Genomic DNA, 22,761 nt, shown 5'->3' with positions numbered 1-22,761 from the left:
GGAATAACTTAGCAGAACTGCAATCACTTAGAGGAAACTGTAAAGCTGAAGCTGTCTGCTGAAAATAGTTGAAAATAGCTGAAGAAGCTGAAGAAATCAAAGTCAGCGTTTAAAAAGTTGTTGAAATTTTAATAACTTTGCAGAAGAACATCAAGTTAGCAAAAATGTAATAACTTAGCAGAAATGCAATAACTTAGAAGAAACATAACAATTCAGCAGAAATGTTGTAGTTTACCAGAAGCTACAACTTAGCAGAAATGTAATAATTTATTAAAAAATTAATAACTTGGCAGAAATATTACAACTTACCAGAACTGCTATAATTTTGCAGAAATGTAATTATTAGGAAAAAAATGTATACAGATAACAGCTGAAAACGATGACGTAACCTCAAAGTTACTTGTTTAACTGTGAAAAATGACCAGAAACATTAGAAAAGAAAGAAAACCAATTCAATTCAATTTATATAGCAACAAATCACAACAAAAGTCGCCTTAAGGCGCTTCATAGATACAGAGAAAAACCCAACAATCATATGACATATGACCCCCTATGAGCAAGCACTTTGGCGACAGTGGGAAGGAAAAACTCCCTTTTAACAGGAAGAAACCTCCAGCAGAACCAGGCTCAGGGAGGGGCGGCCATCTGCTGCGACCGGTTGGGGTGAGAGAAGGAAGACAGGAATACCAGCCAGCAGATAAACTGATGTGAAACAAAACCAAGGTAAAATTGCAGAATTTACACAGTTGGTGAAAGGTAAAAATGGCAACAAAAAAAACCCAAACAAACAAACAAAAAAAACAAACAAACAACATTTAGTTAATAAGTGCACAAGATGATTCGATGATAAATATGGTACCAATCTACAAAATACTGTCGAAATGAAGTCCACATTGTGATATATTTCAGGTGTGGAGAGTCACAGAGCTAAACAATCGATGTGCATATTTAAAGAATCAAATAAAGAACATTGTTGTTGAATAAATTACAGTGAATAATAATCACTGCCCTGCGTTAGAGAGTGACTTATGATGATGTATTAATTGGCTTAACTTTACCTCTAACAGCTTTTCACATAGTGCTGTGACCAGGGTGAAATCCATCATAAAGTAACTGTAAACAGTAGAACCATTAGCATGAATGTTATGGTTCTACTCTGATCAAAACTCAAGTCAGCTGTGTGACCTGATATAAAATGATAAAGAGGAACACATATAAATGACCTTTATGAACTTTTCAAAATGACTATATATGTCTGACCCATTATCTATATATATTAGAGCAGATGTGGAAAACCACTGTTAGACCTACTCTATACTAACACAAACACAGTCAAAAATTCATTGCTAGTGTGACATGTGGTCCTTTTTGCCTTTGACCAATGATATGCTGGTTACTTGGACCAGTTTAGTATTTGCTGTCACAGAGGAATGTTAACCATAAATCCAAAAGACAAAACTGAAAAAATATGTTAATTGCAAACATGTTTTTGCTTAGTAAGAGGATTGAAATTACATGGAAACTGTCACCTTAAAGCCTCATTGTAAATATCATCACAAACAGATGTTTTCCACACGGTTAACAAAGCTCCACCACATCCAATCACTGCATATAAATCTAAAAGAAAACAACAACAAATAAAATGTAATTAACACAAGTGAAGTCTAAGGAGCTTGGAAAGAAAAGCGTCTGGACTTCTTTGAGTTCCTTGAAGACGTTTCACCTCTCATCCGAGAAGCTTCTTCAGTTCTAAGGGTCAATGGTGGAGAGTCCCAGATTTAAACCCAGTGGGAGTTTCCCCCCAAAGAGGGACAAAGAACCCCCTGATGATCCTCTACCTAATCACATGAGCCAAGGTGTGAAAGTGGGTGTGGGTCCCAATCAGCCAGGGTTTCGGGTGAGCTCATTGTGAAACCTGGCCCCACCCTATCATGTGATTTCCCGAGGTCAGGAAATCACCCACGCCCACTCCCAGGATGTGAGTGGACGTTACGGTGTCTGGGGAGGGAACTCAAAACTGGATTATAGATGGCAGACAGTTGGTGTCGTAAACCACCGCCTCTGTTTAAAGATGGTCGCTCACAGTGGACGTAAATGGCTTCTTTCACTCCTCCATCTGTCCAAAATGTGAACATTGGCATCCTCAAAGACTGACCTTTGTCCTTTAGATGCAGATGGACTGCTGAGTCTTGTCCTGTGGAGGTGGCTCTTCTATGTTGTGCCATGTGCTTGTGAAGTGGCTGTTTGGTCTCTCCGATGTAGAAGTCTGGGCATTCCTCGCTGCACTGTACAGCGTACACCACATTGTTAAGTTTGTGTTTAGGAGTTTTGTCTTTCGGGTGAACCAGTTTCTGTCTGAGTGTGTTACTGGGTCTGAAGTACACTGGGATGTCGTATTTGGAGAAAACTCTCCTGAGTTTTTCTGAAACACCGGCTACATAGGGGATGACAATGTTGTTGTGTCTGTCTTTCTTATCCTCCCTCGCTGGTGTCTGATGTTCTTTTCTGTGAAGCTGGAATGCAGGCACACTGGACGAGCTTATTCTAAAAAATACAGAAAAAGGAACATTTTAGTTGTGTTAAGGCCTAAAAACTACAAATAAGTTATACAATGAACAATATTGAAATACCTTATAGGTGCTGCAGGCCATATAACCAGAATCCAGAGCAATCTCACACTCACATGATGGTGAGGAAAGACATGAGCTCTGCAGTGAGGTTTGAATGTCTCAGTTGGAACACTGAAGAACTCAGAAGACAGCAATACCTGCACAGAGAGACAGAGTAGAAAAAGCATAGATTTGTAATCCATAATGTGAATTAAAACTCAAAAAGTGTCAACAAGTATAATCATTTGAGTGTGGAATTATTTATGCAATAAACAGGATTTAAATTAATTAATTGAATTAAAAAACACTGACATGTGTCCTAATTACTCCAAGTTTGTGTTCCAGAGGGTGATGGGAGTCAAAGAGGAGGTACTGGTCCGTGTGTGTGGGCTTCCGGTAAACTTTGATGTTGAGTTTGCCGTTCTCTTCAATGTGCATAGCGCAGTCCAGGAAAAGCAAACAGTCGTCCTTTGTGTCTTCCCTGGTGAACTTGATGTTTTTATCCACGGTGTTAATGTGCGCAGTGAAGGATTCCACTTCTTGCCTTTTGATTTTGACCCAGGTGTCATCTACATATCTGTACCAGTGGCTGGGTACTCTTCCTTTGAAAGAGCCAAGAGCCTTCCTTTCCACTTCCTCCATGTAAAGGTTGGCTACAACAGGTGACACAGGGGAACCCATGGCACAGCCATGTTTTTGTCTGTAGAAACCCTCGTTGTATTTGAAATATGTAGTGGTGAGGCAGAGGTCTAACAGTGTGCACATCTGATCGGGTGTGAAGTTGGTCCTGTCTTCCAAGGAGCTGTCTTCTTGCAGTCGTTTTCTGACAGTCTCCACTGCCTCTGTAGTGGGTATGCAAGTGAAGAGAGAGACTACATCAAAGGACATCATGAGAACCTTCACAGACATGACACAAGGGAAGACTTTTGATTTAATAACTAAGCTTAAAACAAGTGTTACCTTTGAATATTTGTGGGGAAAATCTGATGCTAACCCAAGAATACAAAGCCACACTGGAAATGATGACAGGCTTGCAGCCCTCTGTCTTCCTGGAGTGAGGTGCCCGATCAGTAGAAGTGAATTGACAGAAGTCAGTGTCTGTAAGAGTGGCCAAACACTGATACTCTGTCCACTTGCGTAGAGTCTAAGAAGCTGGAATGCAGGCACACTGGACGAGCTTGTTCTAAAAAATACAGAAAAAGGAACATTTTTTTTGTCTGTAGAAACCCTAAAAACTACAAATAAGTTATACAATGAACAATGTTGAAATACCTTATAGGTGCTGCAGGCCACATAACCAGAATCCAGAGCAATCTCACACTCACATGATGGTGAGGAAAGACATGAGCTCTGCAATGAGGTTTGAAGGCCTCAGTTGGGACACGGAAGAACTCAGAAGACAGCAATACCTGCACAGAGAGACAGAGTAGAAAAAGCATAGATTTGTAATCCATAATGTGAATTAAAACTCAAAAAGTGTCAACAAGTATAATCATTTGAGTGTGGAATTATTTATGCAATAAACAGGATTTTAATTAATTAATTGAATTAAAAACACTGACATTTTTTTTATCAAAGATAAAGAATGATACCTCTCTCTGCTCTGAGGATCACTGAGCATCTCTGACAGGAAATACAGTTTCCTCAGTATGAGTCATCATTGATGGTCTCAGAGGTGTGTAGTGTGGTAGCATGATGATGGTCTCCAGATCAGGCAGGAGGTCAGGTGATGGGTGTGTCATCTTCTCCATTGAAGACACACTGGTATGGCAATTCATAACACAGCAGTCTCCTTGTGGCATGTAGTTATCTGTGGATCAGGTTTGGCTCAGCAGTTCATGAAGATGGTGTCTGAAAAAATATATCTAACAAAACACGTGCTTATAACACCACCCACCCAGCTCAGCCCCCAAGTGTCTATGTAATGCTGGTATGGGGTGTCGGTTACTAAGTCTAATTAGTGCATCAGAAAGCGGGGGCTACACCTAAAGCCCACACTTTTTGATGTCTTTGTTTATTAGCAGCTTTTTCCAGCTGCTCAGAGAATTCTGACTTGGCCTTTATCCACCCAAACCCAAACCCACCCGGATAAAGGCCAAGTCAAACTCACACACCATACCAGCATTACATAGACACTTGGGGGCTGATCTGGGTGGGTGGTGTTAAACTGTAGTCGGGAACTTTCAGAAAACTATCCATTTACTTCTAAATCAGTTTTTATACATATTCTGTAAGCTGTACTAATGTTTTTCTCTACATAATGTATCATTATAGACATCTCTGGTAGCGTAAAGATAGTTTATAACTTTTGACATTTTTTACCTGTAAAACATGATAAGCAAAACCTCATTCATCACAAAAACTTTTGATTCTACAAAAGCTACTATAATCAAGAAAATATAATTGTCTGTATTTATTCATGTGAGCCATAATAAATACCTGCATTTATGTGGGATTTATTTATTTACTATTTCATATTTTCAAGCCCTTGGAGGGGAAGATCTCGTTTGTTGAGCTACATACGTCACAGTAAAAAGATTTAGTCATTTAAAACATGAGAATAAAAGAAATGATGTTGGTTTAATAAATGTTGCAGCACATTTCAGATCAGAGGTGCATGATAGCAGATGTTCTCTGCTCTGCATGAAGTTCAGCAATGATTTGGTGAAATGATTAATAACATTGCAATAAGAAAGGGTCTTCTGACAGACAGAGTAGGGAAGACCCTTTTTTCAATGAAAAATCTTTTTCATGCTCTACAATCAGTAAACTCTGTAACAAACATGATCTGTAATTGTTTCAAAACTCACCAGACGACTTCATGATTGGCTCGAGGACAGGACACAAAAGACAGGGTTGTGGTAACTGTAATATGATCTCAGAACACCTGAATACAGACATTTCTGTGGCTGAGAAATAAAAATGAGGTCAAGCAGGGTGTTCTTGTCTGTAGTGGCAGAAGTGATCAGCTGTGAATACCCTCTCGACTGAAACTGCTCCAGAATCTGTTTTCTTCCACTCTGCAACTGGTTCTCATTAAAATCTCCACACACAATGATTGGGTGACAGTCCATTATTTCAAGTGAATCTAAAAGACTTACCAGGTTTTGCATGAATGGTGTCAAACTGTAGTCAGGGGGTCTGTACACAACAGCAATGAGTGCAGGGAATGGAGCCTGAACCTTCAACACTAAAAACTCAAGATCAGTGACATTATGCAGATACTGTTTTACCTGAACCTGAAAATGATTCCTCAAATACACAACAACTCCACCACCACTTCTGCTGGCCATGTGAGGAAAGTTTGTGTAGGACACATGTCTGTTGCGTTTGAACATGGTGTAGCCATCCAAATGAAGACTGTCTGCAACAAAGGAGCCTTGAAGGTGAGACTCAGTGAGACACAAAACATCTGCTAAACACATTTCATGATGACTCTTGATGTCACTGATGTGAGATGGCAAACCCTCCGTATTGTGATGGATCAGTGTAAGAGTGTCAAGTCTGCTGGCTGTTTCTCTGACCTGAAGAAGAGGCATCATTTCCTCAACACTGGCTTGTCTCATGGTTTGGAGCGCTGCAGTTACCTCGGGATTGGCGTAAATCTTTTTCTCATCCAAATCCTGCAAATAGAGTCCACTGAGAGACGTCACCCTGCTGAGAGCAACGTAAGCCATACCTGGTTCAAAAATGTTCTTCATTGAAACTACAGCTGTCTGTGTTGTAAGACCCTGAGTTTTGTGAATTGTGCAAGCGAATGCTAGCTTTACAGGAAACTGTCTGCGTACTGCTCCTTTAAACTTCAGACTCTCCTCTGCTCTCTCAATGTAAACAAGATCATCAGATGCTGCATTAGCACTGCGGTTGTGTCTCATAGGCTGCCGGTTGTCCATCCTGAGCCCCAGTTTAATTATGTGTCCATCATTTTCAGATCTCACCACCTTTACCAGTATACCAAAAGCACCGTTGACTAAACCGTTTAGTGTGTCCAAGTTTCTGGTCAGCATGACTCGAGCTCCTTCAGCAACATTCAGAGTGTCAGGTAAATCATTTCGCCCACCTGTAAATGGTTTGTCTCTTCGTTCCATTCTGCCTGTACATTTATCCTTCTGGAAATCGTCTGCATTGATGATTATGATGTTTGAATGAAGCTTCTTCAGGGTATCTGTGTTATGGGATTCCACATTCTTGTTGGTGGCATAAATGTGTAAGACCTCAGTTGGACATTCTTCTGGTGCAGTCACAGCCTGTGACAACAAATCTCTGTCGCACTGAGAAAGCTCATCTGTCTTTTCTTTGACTCTAATCCTGTTCAGCATCTCTGCAAAGGCCACATCATCTTTCTGACGCATGATCTCGGTTAGAGTGATCATCTGAAAATGCTCCTGCCATAGGTCAATCTGTTCTGGATCGTAAACACAGAGAGGTTTAGACTGTCGCACTGGTGGCAGCTGGTAAAAATCTCCAACAGCTAAAACTGACATTCCACCAAAAGGTCTCTGAGTGCCTTTGATTTGTTTCAGTCTTGCATCCACATAAGCAAAAAGGGGTTTTGAAACCATTGAAATCTCATCAATAACAATAATTTCAGCATTCATCAGCTCAGATCTGACTTCATCCAGTTGGTTACCAAGTCCTTGAATGGGTGGTTTCAGACTCCTGGGTAGTTTCAGTAGAGAATGTAATGTAGAGCCATTGATAGAAAAAGCTGCTGTACCGGTAAATGAAGTCAGTAAAACAGTTGGATTTGATATGTCAGCTTCTTCTGCATTAGCAGGCAGTCTGCTCAGGATCTTTGATGCTTCAGAATGAATACACTTAATCAGATGTGACTTTCCAGTTCCTGCACCACCGTTGATATAGAAGAAAAATGGATCTGGGTTCAAACCACAAACTCGCTGAATACACCAGTCTCTTATGGCATAGAACACGCAGGCCTGCTTCTGGTTCAGATTCTGATACATTACACGTACCACGGCTGGATCTACTGCAGGTTGTTCTCTGACGGCTCTGATCTTTGTTACAGCATCAGACTGACGACTGTAGTCGGGAACATTCTCCTGTTCGTTCTCATCATCAGAATGTCTCTCAGGAAGATTCTCATCGCATTGCAGCCTCACAACTTCAGATTCAGGAGCAAGATTACACCATTCATCAATCACAACATCCCTATTTTGTTCAAACTCTTCCAGTGCACTCTCAATATCCTCAGAGTTCTTCTCATACTTGTCTTTATTTCTTTTCACAACCCTTTTCACAGACTCACTGTGGTCTGAACATGGAAGTCGTACAAAACCTGAGTTGTAGAAGGACTGATAGGTTTGGAACCCTTGTGGTTTCAGTTCCTGCTCTGATCTGTGTGGAAGGTAAAGTCTCAACAGTCGACCATAATATTGCTCAGGATCTTTTTCCTGTGAACAGTGGTAATATCTGATTATAGCTGGTTTATCATTCTTTCGCCTTTGTACAAATCCAAGCTGGTTTAGAAGAGGAAGCACATCTTTTCCTTCATTTGGACCACTCACCAACCTGCACAAGGCAGCAAAATCAGCCAGTGACATTTCCTCATATTCTGGGGTCTCAGGTCTGCATTTGTATTTATCACTCAAACTTGTCATCCAAATATTACAACTGTCGTGTGTTGTGCTTTCCAGGAAGCTCATGGGCCGACTCATTTTTACTGGGTTATCATCTGTTGGTACAAATACAACACTGCGGGAACATTTTTTCATTTTTAGGCCACAGACTCGAGTCACACACTCCTGTGCGCTGATTTCTCTCTTTTTTGAGTAAGCCTGCATCACAGCTCTCATTTCATCACATTCATTGACGGTGTTCTTATCAGAGTTGTCAATAACTGTCTTCAGGTATTCAGAGAGGCCAGATTCTTTCTTTGTTATATATTTACAGAGGTATTCTATACATGAATAGGCATTCAAAATGAATGAGACATCTAAATTAGAGTTCCAGGCTTCAAGCAGGTCTGGGTTGTAATTGTTGATCCAACACTCATTTGGGTCACGTTTCAGAATCAGAGCTGTTTTCTTGTTTATGTCTTGGAGGCATTGTTCATACTCATTCATTGTTAAGTTGCATCGTGACAGAATCTGCTCTATGGTGAGGGAAGCAGCTTCAGGTTCCTTCAGCAGGTTCAACAAAGGTCTGAGTTTGGCTTTTGCAGCTTCAGTGTCTGAATCCTCATCCTGTCTCACAATCATTGTTCTTGTGGCTGGTGGTTTGGGAAACCCAAATCTACAACCAGAGTTCACACTCTTAAAGCATGTCTTTGTGTGGTTTTTGCTGTGCTTTTGTAGCTCAGTGACTTTTTTGTGCAGTTCAGGTTGTTTTTCTGGATCAGGGAGTTGAGCTGAGATGTATCTGTCCACAAAGTCACAGACAGTTTGGTCATCATCCACATCTGCTTCTACCTTTTCTCGAATCCACAGCAACATGTGTATATGTGGACTACCTCTGTGCTGGAACTCAACTCTGTAAAAGTAATCAATGATCTCACCAAGGGGCTGTGCAGGAGAAAAAAGCAAATCTCTGAACAAAGCCTCAACACGTTTATCAAACATTCGCATGGTGGTTACTGGATTTGATCTTAGAATTTCACACTTTTCTGACCAGTCCAGGGCTTCAAAATCAACCTCTTCACCTTGCTGTCTCTTTATTGCTTGAATCACTTCAGGCCATCTCATCTCAGCAGCAGAGAAAGTGACAAAGAACTGAGGTGTTCCTATTTGGCGAACCATGCTGAATAGATCTCTGGTAGTTTTCTGCCAGTAAGCTGGAGTTCCTCTGAGTGGCTGCATAAATCTGATTGCATCTTTATTTCTTACCAGCTTCTCTACTTCTGTCTTACTTTGTAACATTCCTGATGTGATTTTGCGTCCATCTTTGGTCATAGTTTTACCTTTCCTTAGCTGTATTGTCATGCTGGAATTAGCCAAATGTATTTCAGTGACAAACTGTGAGAAAAACAAGTAATTTGTGTCTTTAGCAAATCTTGCATCAATGTTGAAAAGCCTTGACTTGAAGTAAGCACTTGGTGTGAGCTTGAGACGTCTCTTTTCATCCAGTGTATTCTGACCAGTAGGAAACTGCACAGGAAATGCCATGGCTTCCAAATGAGGAGTTCTGAAGAAGCTAACAGGATTGTTTCTTTCTGCAGGAGCCACACAATATGTGTTATCAGTGAAACAGAGAATCTCTTCTGAAATGTCTACAGGCTGCAGACAACTTTCTAGAGCAAAACCTCCATTGTTCAAATCACTTTCTGGTTCATCTGGATTTTGTTCCTCTGGTTGTTCATCACAGGATTGCATATTAATATCTTGGTCACTTTGAGACTCACTTTCGCACAAAAGGGCATCTTTTTCATAGTTGTCAATTTCCATTAAATCTGCTTCATTATAATCATCACTTGCCATGCTGGCTTCATCACTGCTGTCATCATCAGGTAACGTTGGATCACAAAGCAATGCATCATCTCTGATAACAATATCTGTGTACTGTGGATGAATTTGTTTCAGTTTACGCAGAGCTTGAATGAGTTTAGACCAGGTGACAGTCTGGAACAGCTGATGGCCTTTGTAGCACAGTCGTCTTTTCAGCTTTATCCTCATGATCTGTGATTGGCTTCTGATCCTCGGTAAACTGTCAACTGTTTGTTGGACCTCAGATGGTACACATACCACATTACCACGTATAAGTCTCTGTCTCCCCTTTGGAAGAGGAATAATCTTAGCAAATGGTATGCATTTGGCAATCAGATGTCTCTCCAGAATGTTGAGATCACAAAGTTCAGCTGGAATATCCTGCAGTTCTAAACCATTAACAGCAGCAAGCCTGGGCATGCATCCACTTTTGAGGGAACTGTGACATGTGTGACAGATATACTCTTTTTTTCTCTCAACAGGAAAGCTGCAGTGATCATGACATGCTTCATCACACACATGAACATATTTACCAGTTAGACACTGATGAGCTACAGTCTGGTGTTTTGAGTAATTTTGTCTTTTGCAGATCTTCACCTGATTAGGAAAAGAAGCTTTTAGACAAACAGTACAAACATAAGATGGTGCTGACTTAATGTTTGATCTGAAACGAGATATGGCCTCATTCATTAAAGTGTTCTCTGGATGACACTGTAAAGTCTCAGCTGGTCGATGCATCTGGCGATATTTCCGTTTTATATTCATTGCACATCTGATATTATGCATCTGTCTGAAAGAAAAACCATTCCAATATTTTACTCTCATTCGTTCTCTCATATTGTCCTTGTGTTGTTGCTGAAATCGTCTCTCTTCTCCATAACGCTTAGTCATGTAAGATAGTTTTTTCTTTTTAAATTCTTCACTTTCTTTATATAGGTTATATACATATGACCTCATGTAAGCTTTATGTTTTTCTCTGAATTCAGCACAAGTTCTGTATATTCTTCTTATACGCTCTTTCTGCTTATCTCTGAATATGGGAGACTCTCTATATGTTCTTGTTACACGTTCCTTCTGCTTTTCTCTGAATATGGGAGACTCTCTATATGTTCTTGTTATACGTTCCTTCTGCTTTTCTCTGAATATAGGAGACTCTCTATATGTTCTTGTTACACGTTCCTTCTGCTTATCTCTGAATATGGGAGACTCTCTATACGTTCTTGTTATACGTTCCTTCTGCTTTTCTCTGAATAGGGGATTGTCTCTATATGTCCTTATGACACGTTCTCTTTTTCTCTCTCTAATTTTAGCACTTTCTCTATACATCTTTCTCAAATGTTCTCTGTGTTTCTCCTTATAGGTAGCATTTAATTTATACAGCTCATTTTTGTACAGACTCCTTTTATGTCTGTGATCAGGATCATTACACTTCTTAGTTGAGTTTTTTTTCTTTGTCTTGAAGCTTTCATCAAACCTGTACATCTGCCTTTCTTTCGTCTTCTGATTTTCCTTTCGTTGTGGTAGCTTTTGTTGGGCTAATAATCTTCTCCTCATTTTTTGCCTTTCCTGTTTATTACGTTTCAGCAGTTTATCTGAGAGTTCCTCTGTTATCTTAGTTGAACTGGAGGCACTGTTTGAATCATTCTGAGGAACAGAATCTGGTGTTACCGGAGTTTCTCTCACAGAACATGCAGAGGTTTTCTTTTCAAAATAATCAGAAGGATGTTTTTTTCCGGGAGCAGCTGTCTCATTTGAAGAATCAACTCTGGATGACATTACTTCACTGGTTAAATCTTTGGTCACAGGTTTCCGTGTCTGCTCAGTGTATATTTCAGAGTTTAATTCATGAACACGTTCATTTAAAGCTGGTGCTGGTGCACTTGTAGCTGTTTGTCTGTATTCGGTGGTTTGATTAGCATCTCTTTGGTCAGCAGCGTTTTCACTGTGAAACTCGATGGGCTGTAGTTCATAAGTACAGCTTGGTGCGATGCTAAACATTCTGTACAAACGTTTGATCCTGTCAATCATGTCATTAAGACGTGTGAATTTCAACATAACTGCAGTTCCACCACTTACACTTAGCGACAATGGCATACCAGTAGACTTACGTGGGTGAGGGTCAAAATATGCATATTCACCTGAAGTCAGCCTGCTAACAGCGATGACTGTTCCTCCCATGACTAGCAAAGCGTAGCGAATGTCTGAAGCCAAACACTGTAATCCCTGTTCAAGGCTCGGAAAGTGATCTGTACCATCAAATGTGCCGTAATGAGCAAACTGAGACATGTCGACTTGATACTCGTGTCTGCGGCTGGTGACCACTGAGGGAAGTTCATCGCAGGCTAGAAACACGCTGTTCACAAACCTCAGTCTGGCATCTGAATAGACGGCATGGCCTTTGTCCAACACACGGTTTAGATCTGCTCTGGTAATAAATTCATCCTCGTGTAAGAATGACAGGAAAACCAAACTGTTAGCCATGCATTGCTGATTCCGGTACTTTCCATACCTAGGAGAAGCCTGGCTTCGGGAAGCACAGACGCTACTCACTCGTGGACTTTCACTGTTTGTAACCTGTACATGAGACTGTCCTGGAGCTTGTCCATCATGCTGTGTTTGTGCAGTTAGCTGGGGTTCAGTCTGGATTACCTGCATAACTTCAGGCTCTGGGACAGACACTGAGGGAACACCTTTCTTTACCACATCTGCATAAGACACTGTGGCTGTCTCTCCATCATGCTGTGTTTGTACAGTTAGCTGGGGTTCAGTCTGGATTACCTGCATAACTCCAGGCTCTGGGACAGACACTGAGGGAACACTTCTCTTTACCACATCTGCATAAGACACTGTGGCTGTCTGAACACTGCTCTGCACTTCTGTGCTGGGAAAAGTTGAAACACACACCTTTACCTGCTCACTGCTCTGAGAAACATTCACCTGTTCTTTCTGCTTTTGCCATCTAAGCTTCTGGGACTGCGACCTTTGACTTTTTCTTGGCATTTTGCTGAAGTACAATCTGGAACTTATATGTGGTTATACACAAATATAAACAAAACTGAACCTTGAAACAGAAAAACTTATAACTCCTCAAGTTACTGTTAAATCTGAGAAATGTACTATTATACTATAAAATGTTTTTATGAATATATGAATAGATGTTAAAAAGCTGATTTGTACTCCAAACTCAAAAAATAAAGGAAATTCAAAGTTCTCTGGAAACAATTTGGTGCGTTTTATTGTAGCTCTTTTAGAAACGGGGTTTCTTCAGCTGGATGTTCTGCAGCAGTCAGGAAACAGGAAGTCTGGGTCCTCAGGCACTTCTCGATGACAATACTAACTGAATACTTACACCGAGTGACAAAATGGGTTTGTCCTTAAATAATAGTACTATAAACTTGCAGTCAAATGTTATAGCCAATGAAACAGACTAACAGACTGGATCTAATTTATTATTTATCTGAATGTATGTATTACAAAATAACCAGATTATCTTATTACAAATAAACTTATAAAAAGGTGATATTTTATACAATTGATCAAAGTAAGCCAAACTAGCAGTCCAAACTAAAGTCTAATGCAAAATTAAAATGACAAATGTAGGGCTGTGTAAGTAGTTTCTACTATAAGTTCTACTGTACTGTAATTCTACTACTGTATATTCAACTTGTAATTTCCAGCAAAATGACTGAATGTGAGAGAGTTTAAAGACAGGAAAGAAAGAGCAGTGAGAGCAGAGATCTCTCAGAATTCTGTAACAGATAGATCAAGTTCTGGTAACTTGGATTTCTGAAAATTGGATTCTGAAAGGATTCTCAAAACTTGGATTCTCAAATTAGATAGAGCAGTAGAGATAGAGGGATACAAGATAGAATGGCTTTCAAATTAGATAGAGCAGTAGGGATAGAGGGATACAAGATAGAATGGCTTTCAAATTAGATAGAGCAGTAGGGATAGAGGGATACAAGATAGAATGGCTTTCAAATTAGATAGAGTTGGGAGAGTGATAGGATAGACAGAATTGCTTATAATGATAGAGAGAGAGAGAGGATCTTCTGCAGCAGGTCACCTGTAAGACACAAAAGGCATGGAATTAGTCATATTTCCAACATGCTTGGATTTACCATATTCTTCAGACTATATGGCACACCTAAAATCCTGTCATTATCTCAAAAACATACAATGTGCCTAGCGTATCGATTCTGGTTATGCTTACTGACCTCAAACGGGATTTCTGTGGTACACAGCGCTCAAAATTCTGTCAAATATTTTAGTAAGACTTCGTAAGCTACAAAGCTGTGCTGCTTGATGTATTGTCAGAGCATTATGGCTACCATAGTCAGGACCCTCGCAGAGTAATTCGTACGGTGCTTCAACATAACATTATGGTGTGTGTACAAGGACCTGGCACGTGCTAAGAGACATGCTTAAGAAGCAGATTTCAAACTGATCAACCCATGAAGAGTTTGATGGATTTGTGGATGAGGAATGAACTGAAAGAGTGTATTGTTCTGTATTTTATGTGTTACAACTGAACAGTGTTGAGAGTTGTTTGTGAATGACTCGAATAAAGTTTGACTTATCTGACTGTTTGTTTGGCTTAATCTGCCTTAAAAACAGGCTTGTTTATTGACATTATGCCTTATAATCTCAAAAATACAATACATGTAGGGCTTTAAATACTAAAGAGTTCTACAGTAAATTATTGGACTGAACAGAATGACAATGTTTAACAAATGATGGTGGAACTGTTATAAGGACATTTTTACATTCTATTAAAACAATAAACTAAGTCTATAAACTCAAACTAAGACGTGCTGCTACAGTAACTTACTGTAAATATTAAATGGTCCAACAAAACCAACACACTGAGGTTACAGCACAGTTTCAGGTCACTCTGTATGAATTTTGGCAAAATGAGAAATTTGGAGACAGCTAGTTTCTACACAGCAGTTTCTACATATTTCAGTCACATTTGGGGCATGTTTGATACACAGCAATAAGCACTACACTAAATCTATAATAAACTTATCATAGCTGATATAAAGGCCTAATTAGCAAAATTTAGTATGATGATCATTTCTTTGTAGATCATTTCATGATAAAAAGAACAGAAGTGAGTGCTGTATCTGAGCTGTTGCATGTAAGATCTTTGCTGGAGATTCCCACATTTCTTAAACAAACAAACAAACAAACAAACAAACATGACTTTCAGACAGTTCATCTTTTGTAAATTAGGGCAGGATTATATTCAAAAAACAGCCTTGATAAAAATATCAGGCCACTATAAAATGTCTTATGTTTATGTTTTCATCCCACCTATATTTTGCAAGTCATTATGACAAATTACAAAAAGCATTTTTTTAGGCAGTGATTTAAGGGAAGAAGCTTTTGAAATCCACCATGCCCTACCACCAGTGGTCTCAAACTCTGGTCGTTAAGGCCTGGTGTCCAGAAACTTTTCTATGTGTCCCTGTTGCAACACACCTGAATAACATTAGTAGGTCATTAGCAAAACTCTACAGAACGTGACTGCATGCTGAGGTGGTAATTCAGCCATTTGATTCATGTTATAGCAGCTCATGAGTGAATGAACATGATGCAATGAAAGTACTTTTAGAAGTACATTTTTCCAAACACTTAAATTACTTAAATTTGAACAGTCTTCGGGGATGCCACTTCAACACAGTCAAATTCTATACTCTCACTAATGACCTACAAATGTTATTCAGGTGTTCTGTAACAGGGACACGTGGAAAAGCTTCAGGACACCGGCCCTTGAAGAGTGGAGTTTGAGACCCCTGCCCTATGTGAATATTTAATTGTCCCTAAACTGCTAGTCGTGAGCTGCTCTAATGTGAAACAAACACATATAGTTCTGTAAAGGTTTACAAAGAGATTTCTAAGGATCTGGAGACCCCAGAAAACAGAAACCCTCCCAGACGTTTTTGCCTGTTCAGCTACAACAAGTTGCCTAATAATATCTCGATGATAACCAAGAGCTGTGCTGACTAACTGCACTAAACTGAATCATCTATAGTGAGAGAAAAACACCAGCATTAAAGTCAAACATGGTGCTGTTACTGTGATGTCCCAGAGTTCCTTTACTACTTCAGGACCTACATCAACTCATCAGGTCCTGGGCTTAAGTTTAATCACACTTAGGATCTGAAGCACACAAGCAAGTCCAATTGAATGAATGAAACAAAACTCTTGGTGTAAACGAATCAGTCTGGACTTTAATGAAATTAAGATACTTGGTATGACTTGAAAACCCTATCCATCCATCCATCCATTCGCTTCCGCTTATCCTTTTCAGGGGGCACTGGAGCCTATCCCACCTGTCATAGGGCGAGAGGCAGGGTACATCCTGGACAGGTCGCCAGTCTGTCGCAGGGCCAACACACAGGGACAGACAACCATTCGCACTCACATTCATTCGCAGATACACACCTAGTGACAATTTGGATTATTCAATTAACCTATCCCCACAAGCTGCATGTCTTTGGACGGTGGGAGGAAGTCGGAGTACCCGGAGGGAACCCACGCAAACACTGGGAGAACATGCAAACTCCACACAGAAAGACCCCAGCCTGATGTTGGAATTAAACTCAGGACCTTCTTGCTGTGCGGCAACAGTGCTAACCACCGTGGTACTTGGTATGACTTGAAAACCCTATATTGGGCCTTAATTAAGACTTTTTTCTTTTCTTTTTTTGCCTGTCCTGTTTGGATCTAATTAAGACAATTCTGAAATTATAGTGGACCAAAATCAACCAGTGATGTAAACCAGTCATTACCAGTTACTGTAAATGCTTGATGGTAATTGTTGCTATCAGGGCATCCACAGCTGGGTATTAGAGACCAATATGTTTTTACATTAGACCAGGTTGTTCTGGTTCAAAAATGAAATCATCACTTTAAAACTGCTTTTTGTATTTATCCAGGTCATCCTTGTTAGATGATTTGAAACATGTGAAAAAAAGCATAAACAAAATAAATCTGCAAGGAAGAAAGACCTTTCTCAGCACTGTACTGCAGACAAAACCTATACTTACCAGACTTGCGACGATCAGATCAGTATCCTAGAGAAAGGAAACAACACATCAGATCACTGTTTAATGACTTACACTGTTGAACCTCTTCACACACAATCCAATTTACTGTGACATGAAATAACTAGTAAGATCCTCAATTTCTTCAAGCCTTTATGAACTCACTGTAGTCTAAAGAGGACAAACTTTAGTTACAGAGTCTCACATGACGATAACATGTGTAATAAAGGCATGCATACTACAGAAGTGCAAAGAAGAGGCACCAATATTTGTTGGTACAGATTATGGCTTTTTAGCTCCATCATTTTCTATCACAAGTCAGTGCTTAATAAAGTGTGGAAAAACCACAACTGTTAGAATCAACGGAAAACCTCATTAGGTTTTAGTTCTGATCTGAATATGTAAATCCTAAAATACATGTAAATTCTGACATGTTATAGTAACAACAGTGGCACGCCATTTTTGCAATTAATTTCTTAAAAATTATAATAAAAAGTCCTTCCATTGTACCTGTTGGCAGGAATCTTTTTGTATTTTTCAATATTTCCCTTTTATATATAATTTTCAAACACATTGTATCAAGCAACTTATTAAGAAACTGATTTAAACTTAGTGTACATAAATTACACACAGGCTTTAACATACACAACATTGCCTACTCACAACTCTGGTTCTCTTAGTCTTTTATTATTGCTTAAATGTTTAACGTACCACTTCTGTTCACTCAGGCAAAAATACTTCTATAGTGGTCTGACTTTAATGTAATACATAAGCAGAATATGAGTGAAGATATAAATCAACAACTGTGGTGCTCTTAAGTGTTTAAGCTACCACTTACACTAACTCACCTAAAATGCGTTCATAGTTATGTCTGCTAGGTAAATCCATAAACAAACGGAGAACATGAACAACTGTATAAAAACAGTTGTTTGTGTTCAAACATAAAAATCAGACACAAATGGCCTGTTAAACTTCAGGGACAGTCAGAGGTCATGTGTGGGGCCTTTGCTGCTACAAGGTATAAATTCTGACCATTTGTTTTTGCCCATCAGTAAATGGTAATGTCACAAAAACCAAACTACGTTAGGTAAGTTGCTAAACATGTTACACAGTGACAATGTCATATTACTGCAGTTACAATTGCTGCTTACTTACCAGCAAAGGCAAAACCGAAGTTCTGTTTCACTCTGTAACAAAAGAACAAAAATACAGAATCAGACAACTGAAATCAGCATCAGAGTCAATACTGCATCACAATCTGTAGTGGGAAAAAAAATCTGTTAAATTCTTTGTTTACAACAGCTTTACTATAAACACCCCATCTTCTCTTTCTGCACCTTATTAAAGATTTCTGTCTTTATTAAGGTGATGTGTCGTTTTATCCATCTGCAATAAGCCACAGAAATTCCTCATGAACGTAAAGCTCTAATACTTTGGTGCTATTACATAACACAGCAGATACCACAAGCAATGATTTGCTCGCACTGCACACTTGATCAAATGATAACATCACAGTTTCAAAGCGTGCAACAATCACAAATAATACTTGATACTATAAATGCTTGATGGTAGTTCTTCGTATCAGGGCTTCCACAGCTGGGTATTAGAGACCAGCATGTTCTCACATTAGAACAGATAGCTCTGGTTTGGTTTTCTCTGCTTCATACGTGAAATCATCACTTTAAAATGCTTTTTTGTATTTATTCAAATCATCCCTGTTAGATGATTTGAAACATGTGACAAAAAAGCATGAACAAAATAAATCTGCAAGGAAGAAAGACTTTTCCCAGCACTGTACCTCAGACAAAATGAACTCACTTTAGTCTAAAGAGGGCAAAATTTAATTGCAGAGTCTCAAATGGCCTTAACATGTGTAATAAAAACAATAATTACTACAGAAATGCTTTGATAAGCCTTTAAAATTAGACATAAATGGCCTATTAAACTTCAGGGACATTTTTAGGGACACTCAGAGATCTAGGGGGGGGGGCTTTACTGCTTATAAATCCTAAATGTGTTTTTGCCCATGAGCAAATGGCAAGATATCACAAAAAGCCAAACTATTGTATGTAAATTGCTAAAAATGTTACACAATCCCAATTTCATATTGCTTCAGTTACAATCACGGTTTACTTACCAGCAAAGGCAAAACCAAGCTTTATTTCACTCTGTGTAACAAAAGACAAAGAACAAAAATACAGGATCAGAAAACTCAAATCAGCATCAATACTGCATCACTCTCTGTTGTCAAAAAGATTCACTAAACTTCTTTGTTTACTACAGCTGGAATACAAACAACAACTCTCCTCTGTTTTCTTTGGTCTACATCTCATTTAAGATTGCAAAACACTCATACATGAAAAACTGCACGACATATTTTTAAGGCTTTAATATTTGAGGTGGTCTGCATTCAAATTCTACTTCCTAAAATATTACCAACTGCACATAGTATCATAGTAAATATGCTGTAGTTTTAAAATAAATATCTATGTACCATACTAATAATAATATACTGCCATATTTTATTTATGTGAAGGTGGGCTGTTGTTTATTTCATTAATTTCCCACAAAGTGAGAATTTAAACTGTGCTGCAGATTTAGGTTGGCACAAACAAGCCTTTGTTAAACAGTTCTTAAAAATTAAAGTCTACATATTAGGAGTTCTTATTATTCTTGGGCTATGTCCACACGTACACAGGTACTTTTGAAAATGGAGATTTTTCTATGCGTTTGCACCTTTCGTCCACACTTAAACGGCGTTTTCGGTCACTGAAAAACTAAAAACGCTTGCCAGAATATTTTCGAAAACTCCGTTTTTGCATTTATGTGTGGACAGGGAAACGGAGAAAACGCAGCGCCTTTTTTGACGTCACACTGTGCGCCACGTTATTGTTTCGGTGAAATGCATTTCTACAATACGGTTACTGTTAATTGTTCTCTCTGCAGTGTTTAAATGCTTACATATGCGCACACAGTTACTGTCCCCCCACAGATATGACTCGGTTCTGCTTCTATGCCCCATCTTTGTTTACCATTTCCCACCGAGGCTTCTAGACTTCTGATTGGCCAACATTTCTACACGGTTAGGAATATAGCGCCACCTGCTGCTTTGGCATGTTCCTAGCAGCGTTCTCCTTCATTTCTGCATTTATGTGTGGACGGGATTGTTTTTTAAAACAGAAACGGAAAATCTCCGTTTTCAAAAATACCCGTGTATGTGGGGACATAGCCTATGTTTAATCCTCAGTTTCTCCCCCCCTCCTTTGTCTTAATTAACCCACAAGACCTGCACACACGTGACTCTTTCTCCCGTGTTCGGTCAGAGGCGGTAAAATGGCTCCTTTGATCTTGCCGACAGCTGACACTGAATCTAAGATGGCGGTTCGTTAAAAACTTTACAGCATAAAGAATGAGGCTGTTTTAACCAACTGATTTGTGAAGAGAACTAACTGCACCTTATGTAACAGACTGACAAACACACCAAATGTAATTAATAAAACAACACAATAACCGTGGTTCACAGTCAAATTTTCATTTCACACTGGGCTCAAAGGAGCGCTAGGCATTAGCATCGGGTTGTTAGCTCATCAAACACTCCTTTTACATACAAAAATGACAAAGTTTCACTAAGAAAAAGCAACCACTGTGTTACTCTAATATGAGTTATACCTCGGTTGGCTTTATAAATCACTAAAAGAACTCGTTAAATCGCACAAACAGACTATAAACATTTAGGAGAGAAGAGGAGAAGCAGAGCAGCAGCACTCAGCGAAGTGTGCGGAAAGGCGGATGTCCGGCAGTCAGGTAAAAGATGAGGCGTTCACGGGTAGTAGGAAATTCCAGTATTACACACAATGGGCATTGTAAACATCAAAAATGTAGGTGATTTTAAATATTCTATACAATATTTATTTGCTACAGAAAAAACTCGCAGAACTTTAAATCTATAACTTGAATAAATATTATTAGAAGGCTCTACTCCTGAACACCAACACCAAAGAGCTGAGTTCACCAGACCTGAAAAAAAAAAACAACAACAACCAGTCCAGGACAGTCAGTCTGCAAAGATGTTTTAAAGACAAATATATATATATAAACATTATCCATTAAGGATTCCCCTCAAAACAAATGACTATAATTTCCTAACCGTAAGGGCTAGAACGGTCACTGCACCGTTTTGTTCAGAAGAGATGGGGGAATCTTCAAGTGTTGACAATTTATCATTAAAATGTGAATTTTTAGAGATATATGACATGGATGACTTGTTGACTTAGAAGCCACGAATTCCCCAATATGCAAATAGTATGATTAAGCATAAATACTACATTTAGTAGAAATACTATGTTTTAGCACAAATAGTATAAAAAGCAGAAATACTGTAATTTAGCAGAAATACTATATTAGGCACAAATTCTATGAAAAGCATAAATAGTATGATTTAGCAGAATAGTAATATATAGAAATAGTATGATTAAGCATAAATACTACATTTAGTAGAAATACTATGTTTTAGCACAAATCCTATAAAAAGCAGAAATACTATAATTTAGCAGAAATACTATATTAAAATTAAAAATGCAAAAGACAATAAATGTCCCTAAGGACCTCTGAAGGTTAAACACAAATCCTATAAAAAGCAGAAATACTATATTAGGCACAAACAGTATAAAAAGCAGAAATACTATAATTTAGCAGAAATACTATGTTAGGCACAAATAGTATAAAAAGCAGAAATACAATTATATAGCAGAAATGCTGTATTTAGAAAGAAAAATATAACATAGTAGAAATAGTATGATTTGGCAGAAATACTATATTTAGCACATATACTGTAACATGACAGAAATTCCTCCAATTAGTAGTAATACTTTAACATAACACAAATGTTATGATTTGGCACAAAAATCATGATTTGGCAAAAATACTATGATTTAGCAGAAATACTATGATTGAGCAGAAGTACTAAGATGTAGTAAAAGTACTTTGATTGAACAGAAATACAATTATGGAGGAGTAATACTTTAAAATGGGAGAAATATTGATACACACACACACATACACAGAGCCTAAAGGGAAGAGTATTTGTGCCATTGAGTGTTAACAAGAATGTGAGGTCCATAATATCAAAAGCTGGTAAAATCATAAAAGTTTGCAGAATTGTAATAAATGATGAATATGAATTACTGGTCTGTGACAGTGTATTAATTTGTAGGGAAAAAAAACATGTTGACCAAGGTGGAATCGAACCCACGATCTTTGGCTTGCAGAGCCGTGTCATTACCAACTGCGCCACTGGGAAAGAGAGCGGCCACTTTGGAAAAACAGGCTGATGAGGAGTCAGAATTAGATCGCGGTGAGAGGCGAAAAACACCGTTTTTTGGAGTTACAAAACGTTGTGTAACTCAAAAACTAGGTGGACTAGAAGCATAATTCGTCTACTGGCTGAATCAGCGGACTTTGGTGTACTTTGACTGCGATTTTCATTGCTCTCTGTACATCTGTCGCTGAGATATGACGAGAGAGGAAACGGGAGACCTCAGATATGATTGGCTGGCTGGGAGGCCGTGCAGGCTGTGATCTGTATACTTGAATGTCTGAGTCCTCACAGAGGATTGGCTGCCTGGGGACCTGGCAGAAATATATAGAAATAGTATGATTAAG

General features: G+C 38.9%; 2 protein-coding genes across 5 annotated transcripts; both read right to left on the bottom strand.

Annotated features, from left to right (window-relative positions):
* Positions 1-108: 108 nt before the first annotated feature.
* LOC146706396 (uncharacterized) lies at positions 109-4,351 on the bottom strand. Its single transcript, XM_085461044.1, has 6 exons — positions 4,247-4,351; positions 3,935-4,018; positions 3,570-3,753; positions 2,922-3,451; positions 2,631-2,767; positions 109-2,544 (listed from the first exon to the last, which is right to left on the bottom strand). The coding sequence occupies exons 1-6, from the start codon at positions 4,349-4,351 to the stop codon at positions 1,956-1,958; spliced, it is 1,629 nt and encodes a 542-aa protein (XP_085317170.1). The 3' UTR covers positions 109-1,955.
* On the bottom strand, positions 3,882-20,861 carry LOC146706395 (uncharacterized). Of its 4 annotated transcripts, none has more exons than XR_014921535.1 (5): positions 19,238-20,861; positions 18,256-18,287; positions 17,104-17,130; positions 4,202-14,114; positions 3,882-4,018 (listed from the first exon to the last, which is right to left on the bottom strand). XR_014921535.1 is itself a non-coding variant. In XM_085464553.1 (5 exons), the coding sequence occupies exons 4-5, from the start codon at positions 13,046-13,048 to the stop codon at positions 5,863-5,865; spliced, it is 7,026 nt and encodes a 2,341-aa protein (XP_085320679.1). In that variant the 5' UTR covers positions 13,049-14,114; positions 17,104-17,130; positions 18,256-18,287; positions 19,238-20,861; the 3' UTR covers positions 5,788-5,862. The 4 variants fall into 4 exon arrangements, 1 of the variants encoding a protein (XP_085320679.1); XM_085464553.1 differs by lacking the exon at positions 3,882-4,018 and having other exon boundaries at positions 5,788-5,973; positions 6,134-14,114; XR_014921537.1 differs by lacking the exons at positions 17,104-17,130; positions 18,256-18,287; positions 19,238-20,861 and having other exon boundaries at positions 4,202-12,294; positions 12,414-12,475.
* Positions 20,862-22,761: the final 1,900 nt, after the last annotated feature.

The sequence above is a fragment of the Copadichromis virginalis genome, linkage group LG7, assembly GCF_057382275.1.
Source record: "Copadichromis virginalis isolate Kocher_CV1m ecotype Utaka linkage group LG7, C_Virginalis_male_GT1.1, whole genome shotgun sequence".
Classification (NCBI taxonomy): domain Eukaryota; kingdom Metazoa; phylum Chordata; class Actinopteri; order Cichliformes; family Cichlidae; genus Copadichromis; species Copadichromis virginalis.
Note: the sequence above shows the minus strand (reverse complement) of the source record. Positions and strands in the feature narration are given on the sequence as shown.

Coding starts and splice junctions, on each gene's coding strand:
- LOC146706396 (XM_085461044.1), bottom strand. CDS start 4,351: ATGACACACCCATCACCTGACCTCCTGCCTGATCTGGAGACCATCATC. Junction 3,754..3,934: donor ATGTCTTTCCTCACCATCAT/GTGAGTGTGAGA, acceptor CCAGCTTCTTAG/ACTCTACGCAAGTGGACAGA. Junction 2,545..2,630: donor TGGCCTGCAGCACCTATAAG/GTATTTCAATAT, acceptor TGTATTTTTTAG/AATAAGCTCGTCCAGTGTGC.
- LOC146706395 (XM_085464553.1), bottom strand. CDS start 13,048: ATGCCAAGAAAAAGTCAAAGGTCGCAGTCCCAGAAGCTTAGATGGCAA. Junction 5,974..6,133: donor AAATGATGCCTCTTCTTCAG/GTCAGAGAAACA, acceptor CCTTTGTTGCAG/ACAGTCTTCATTTGGATGGC.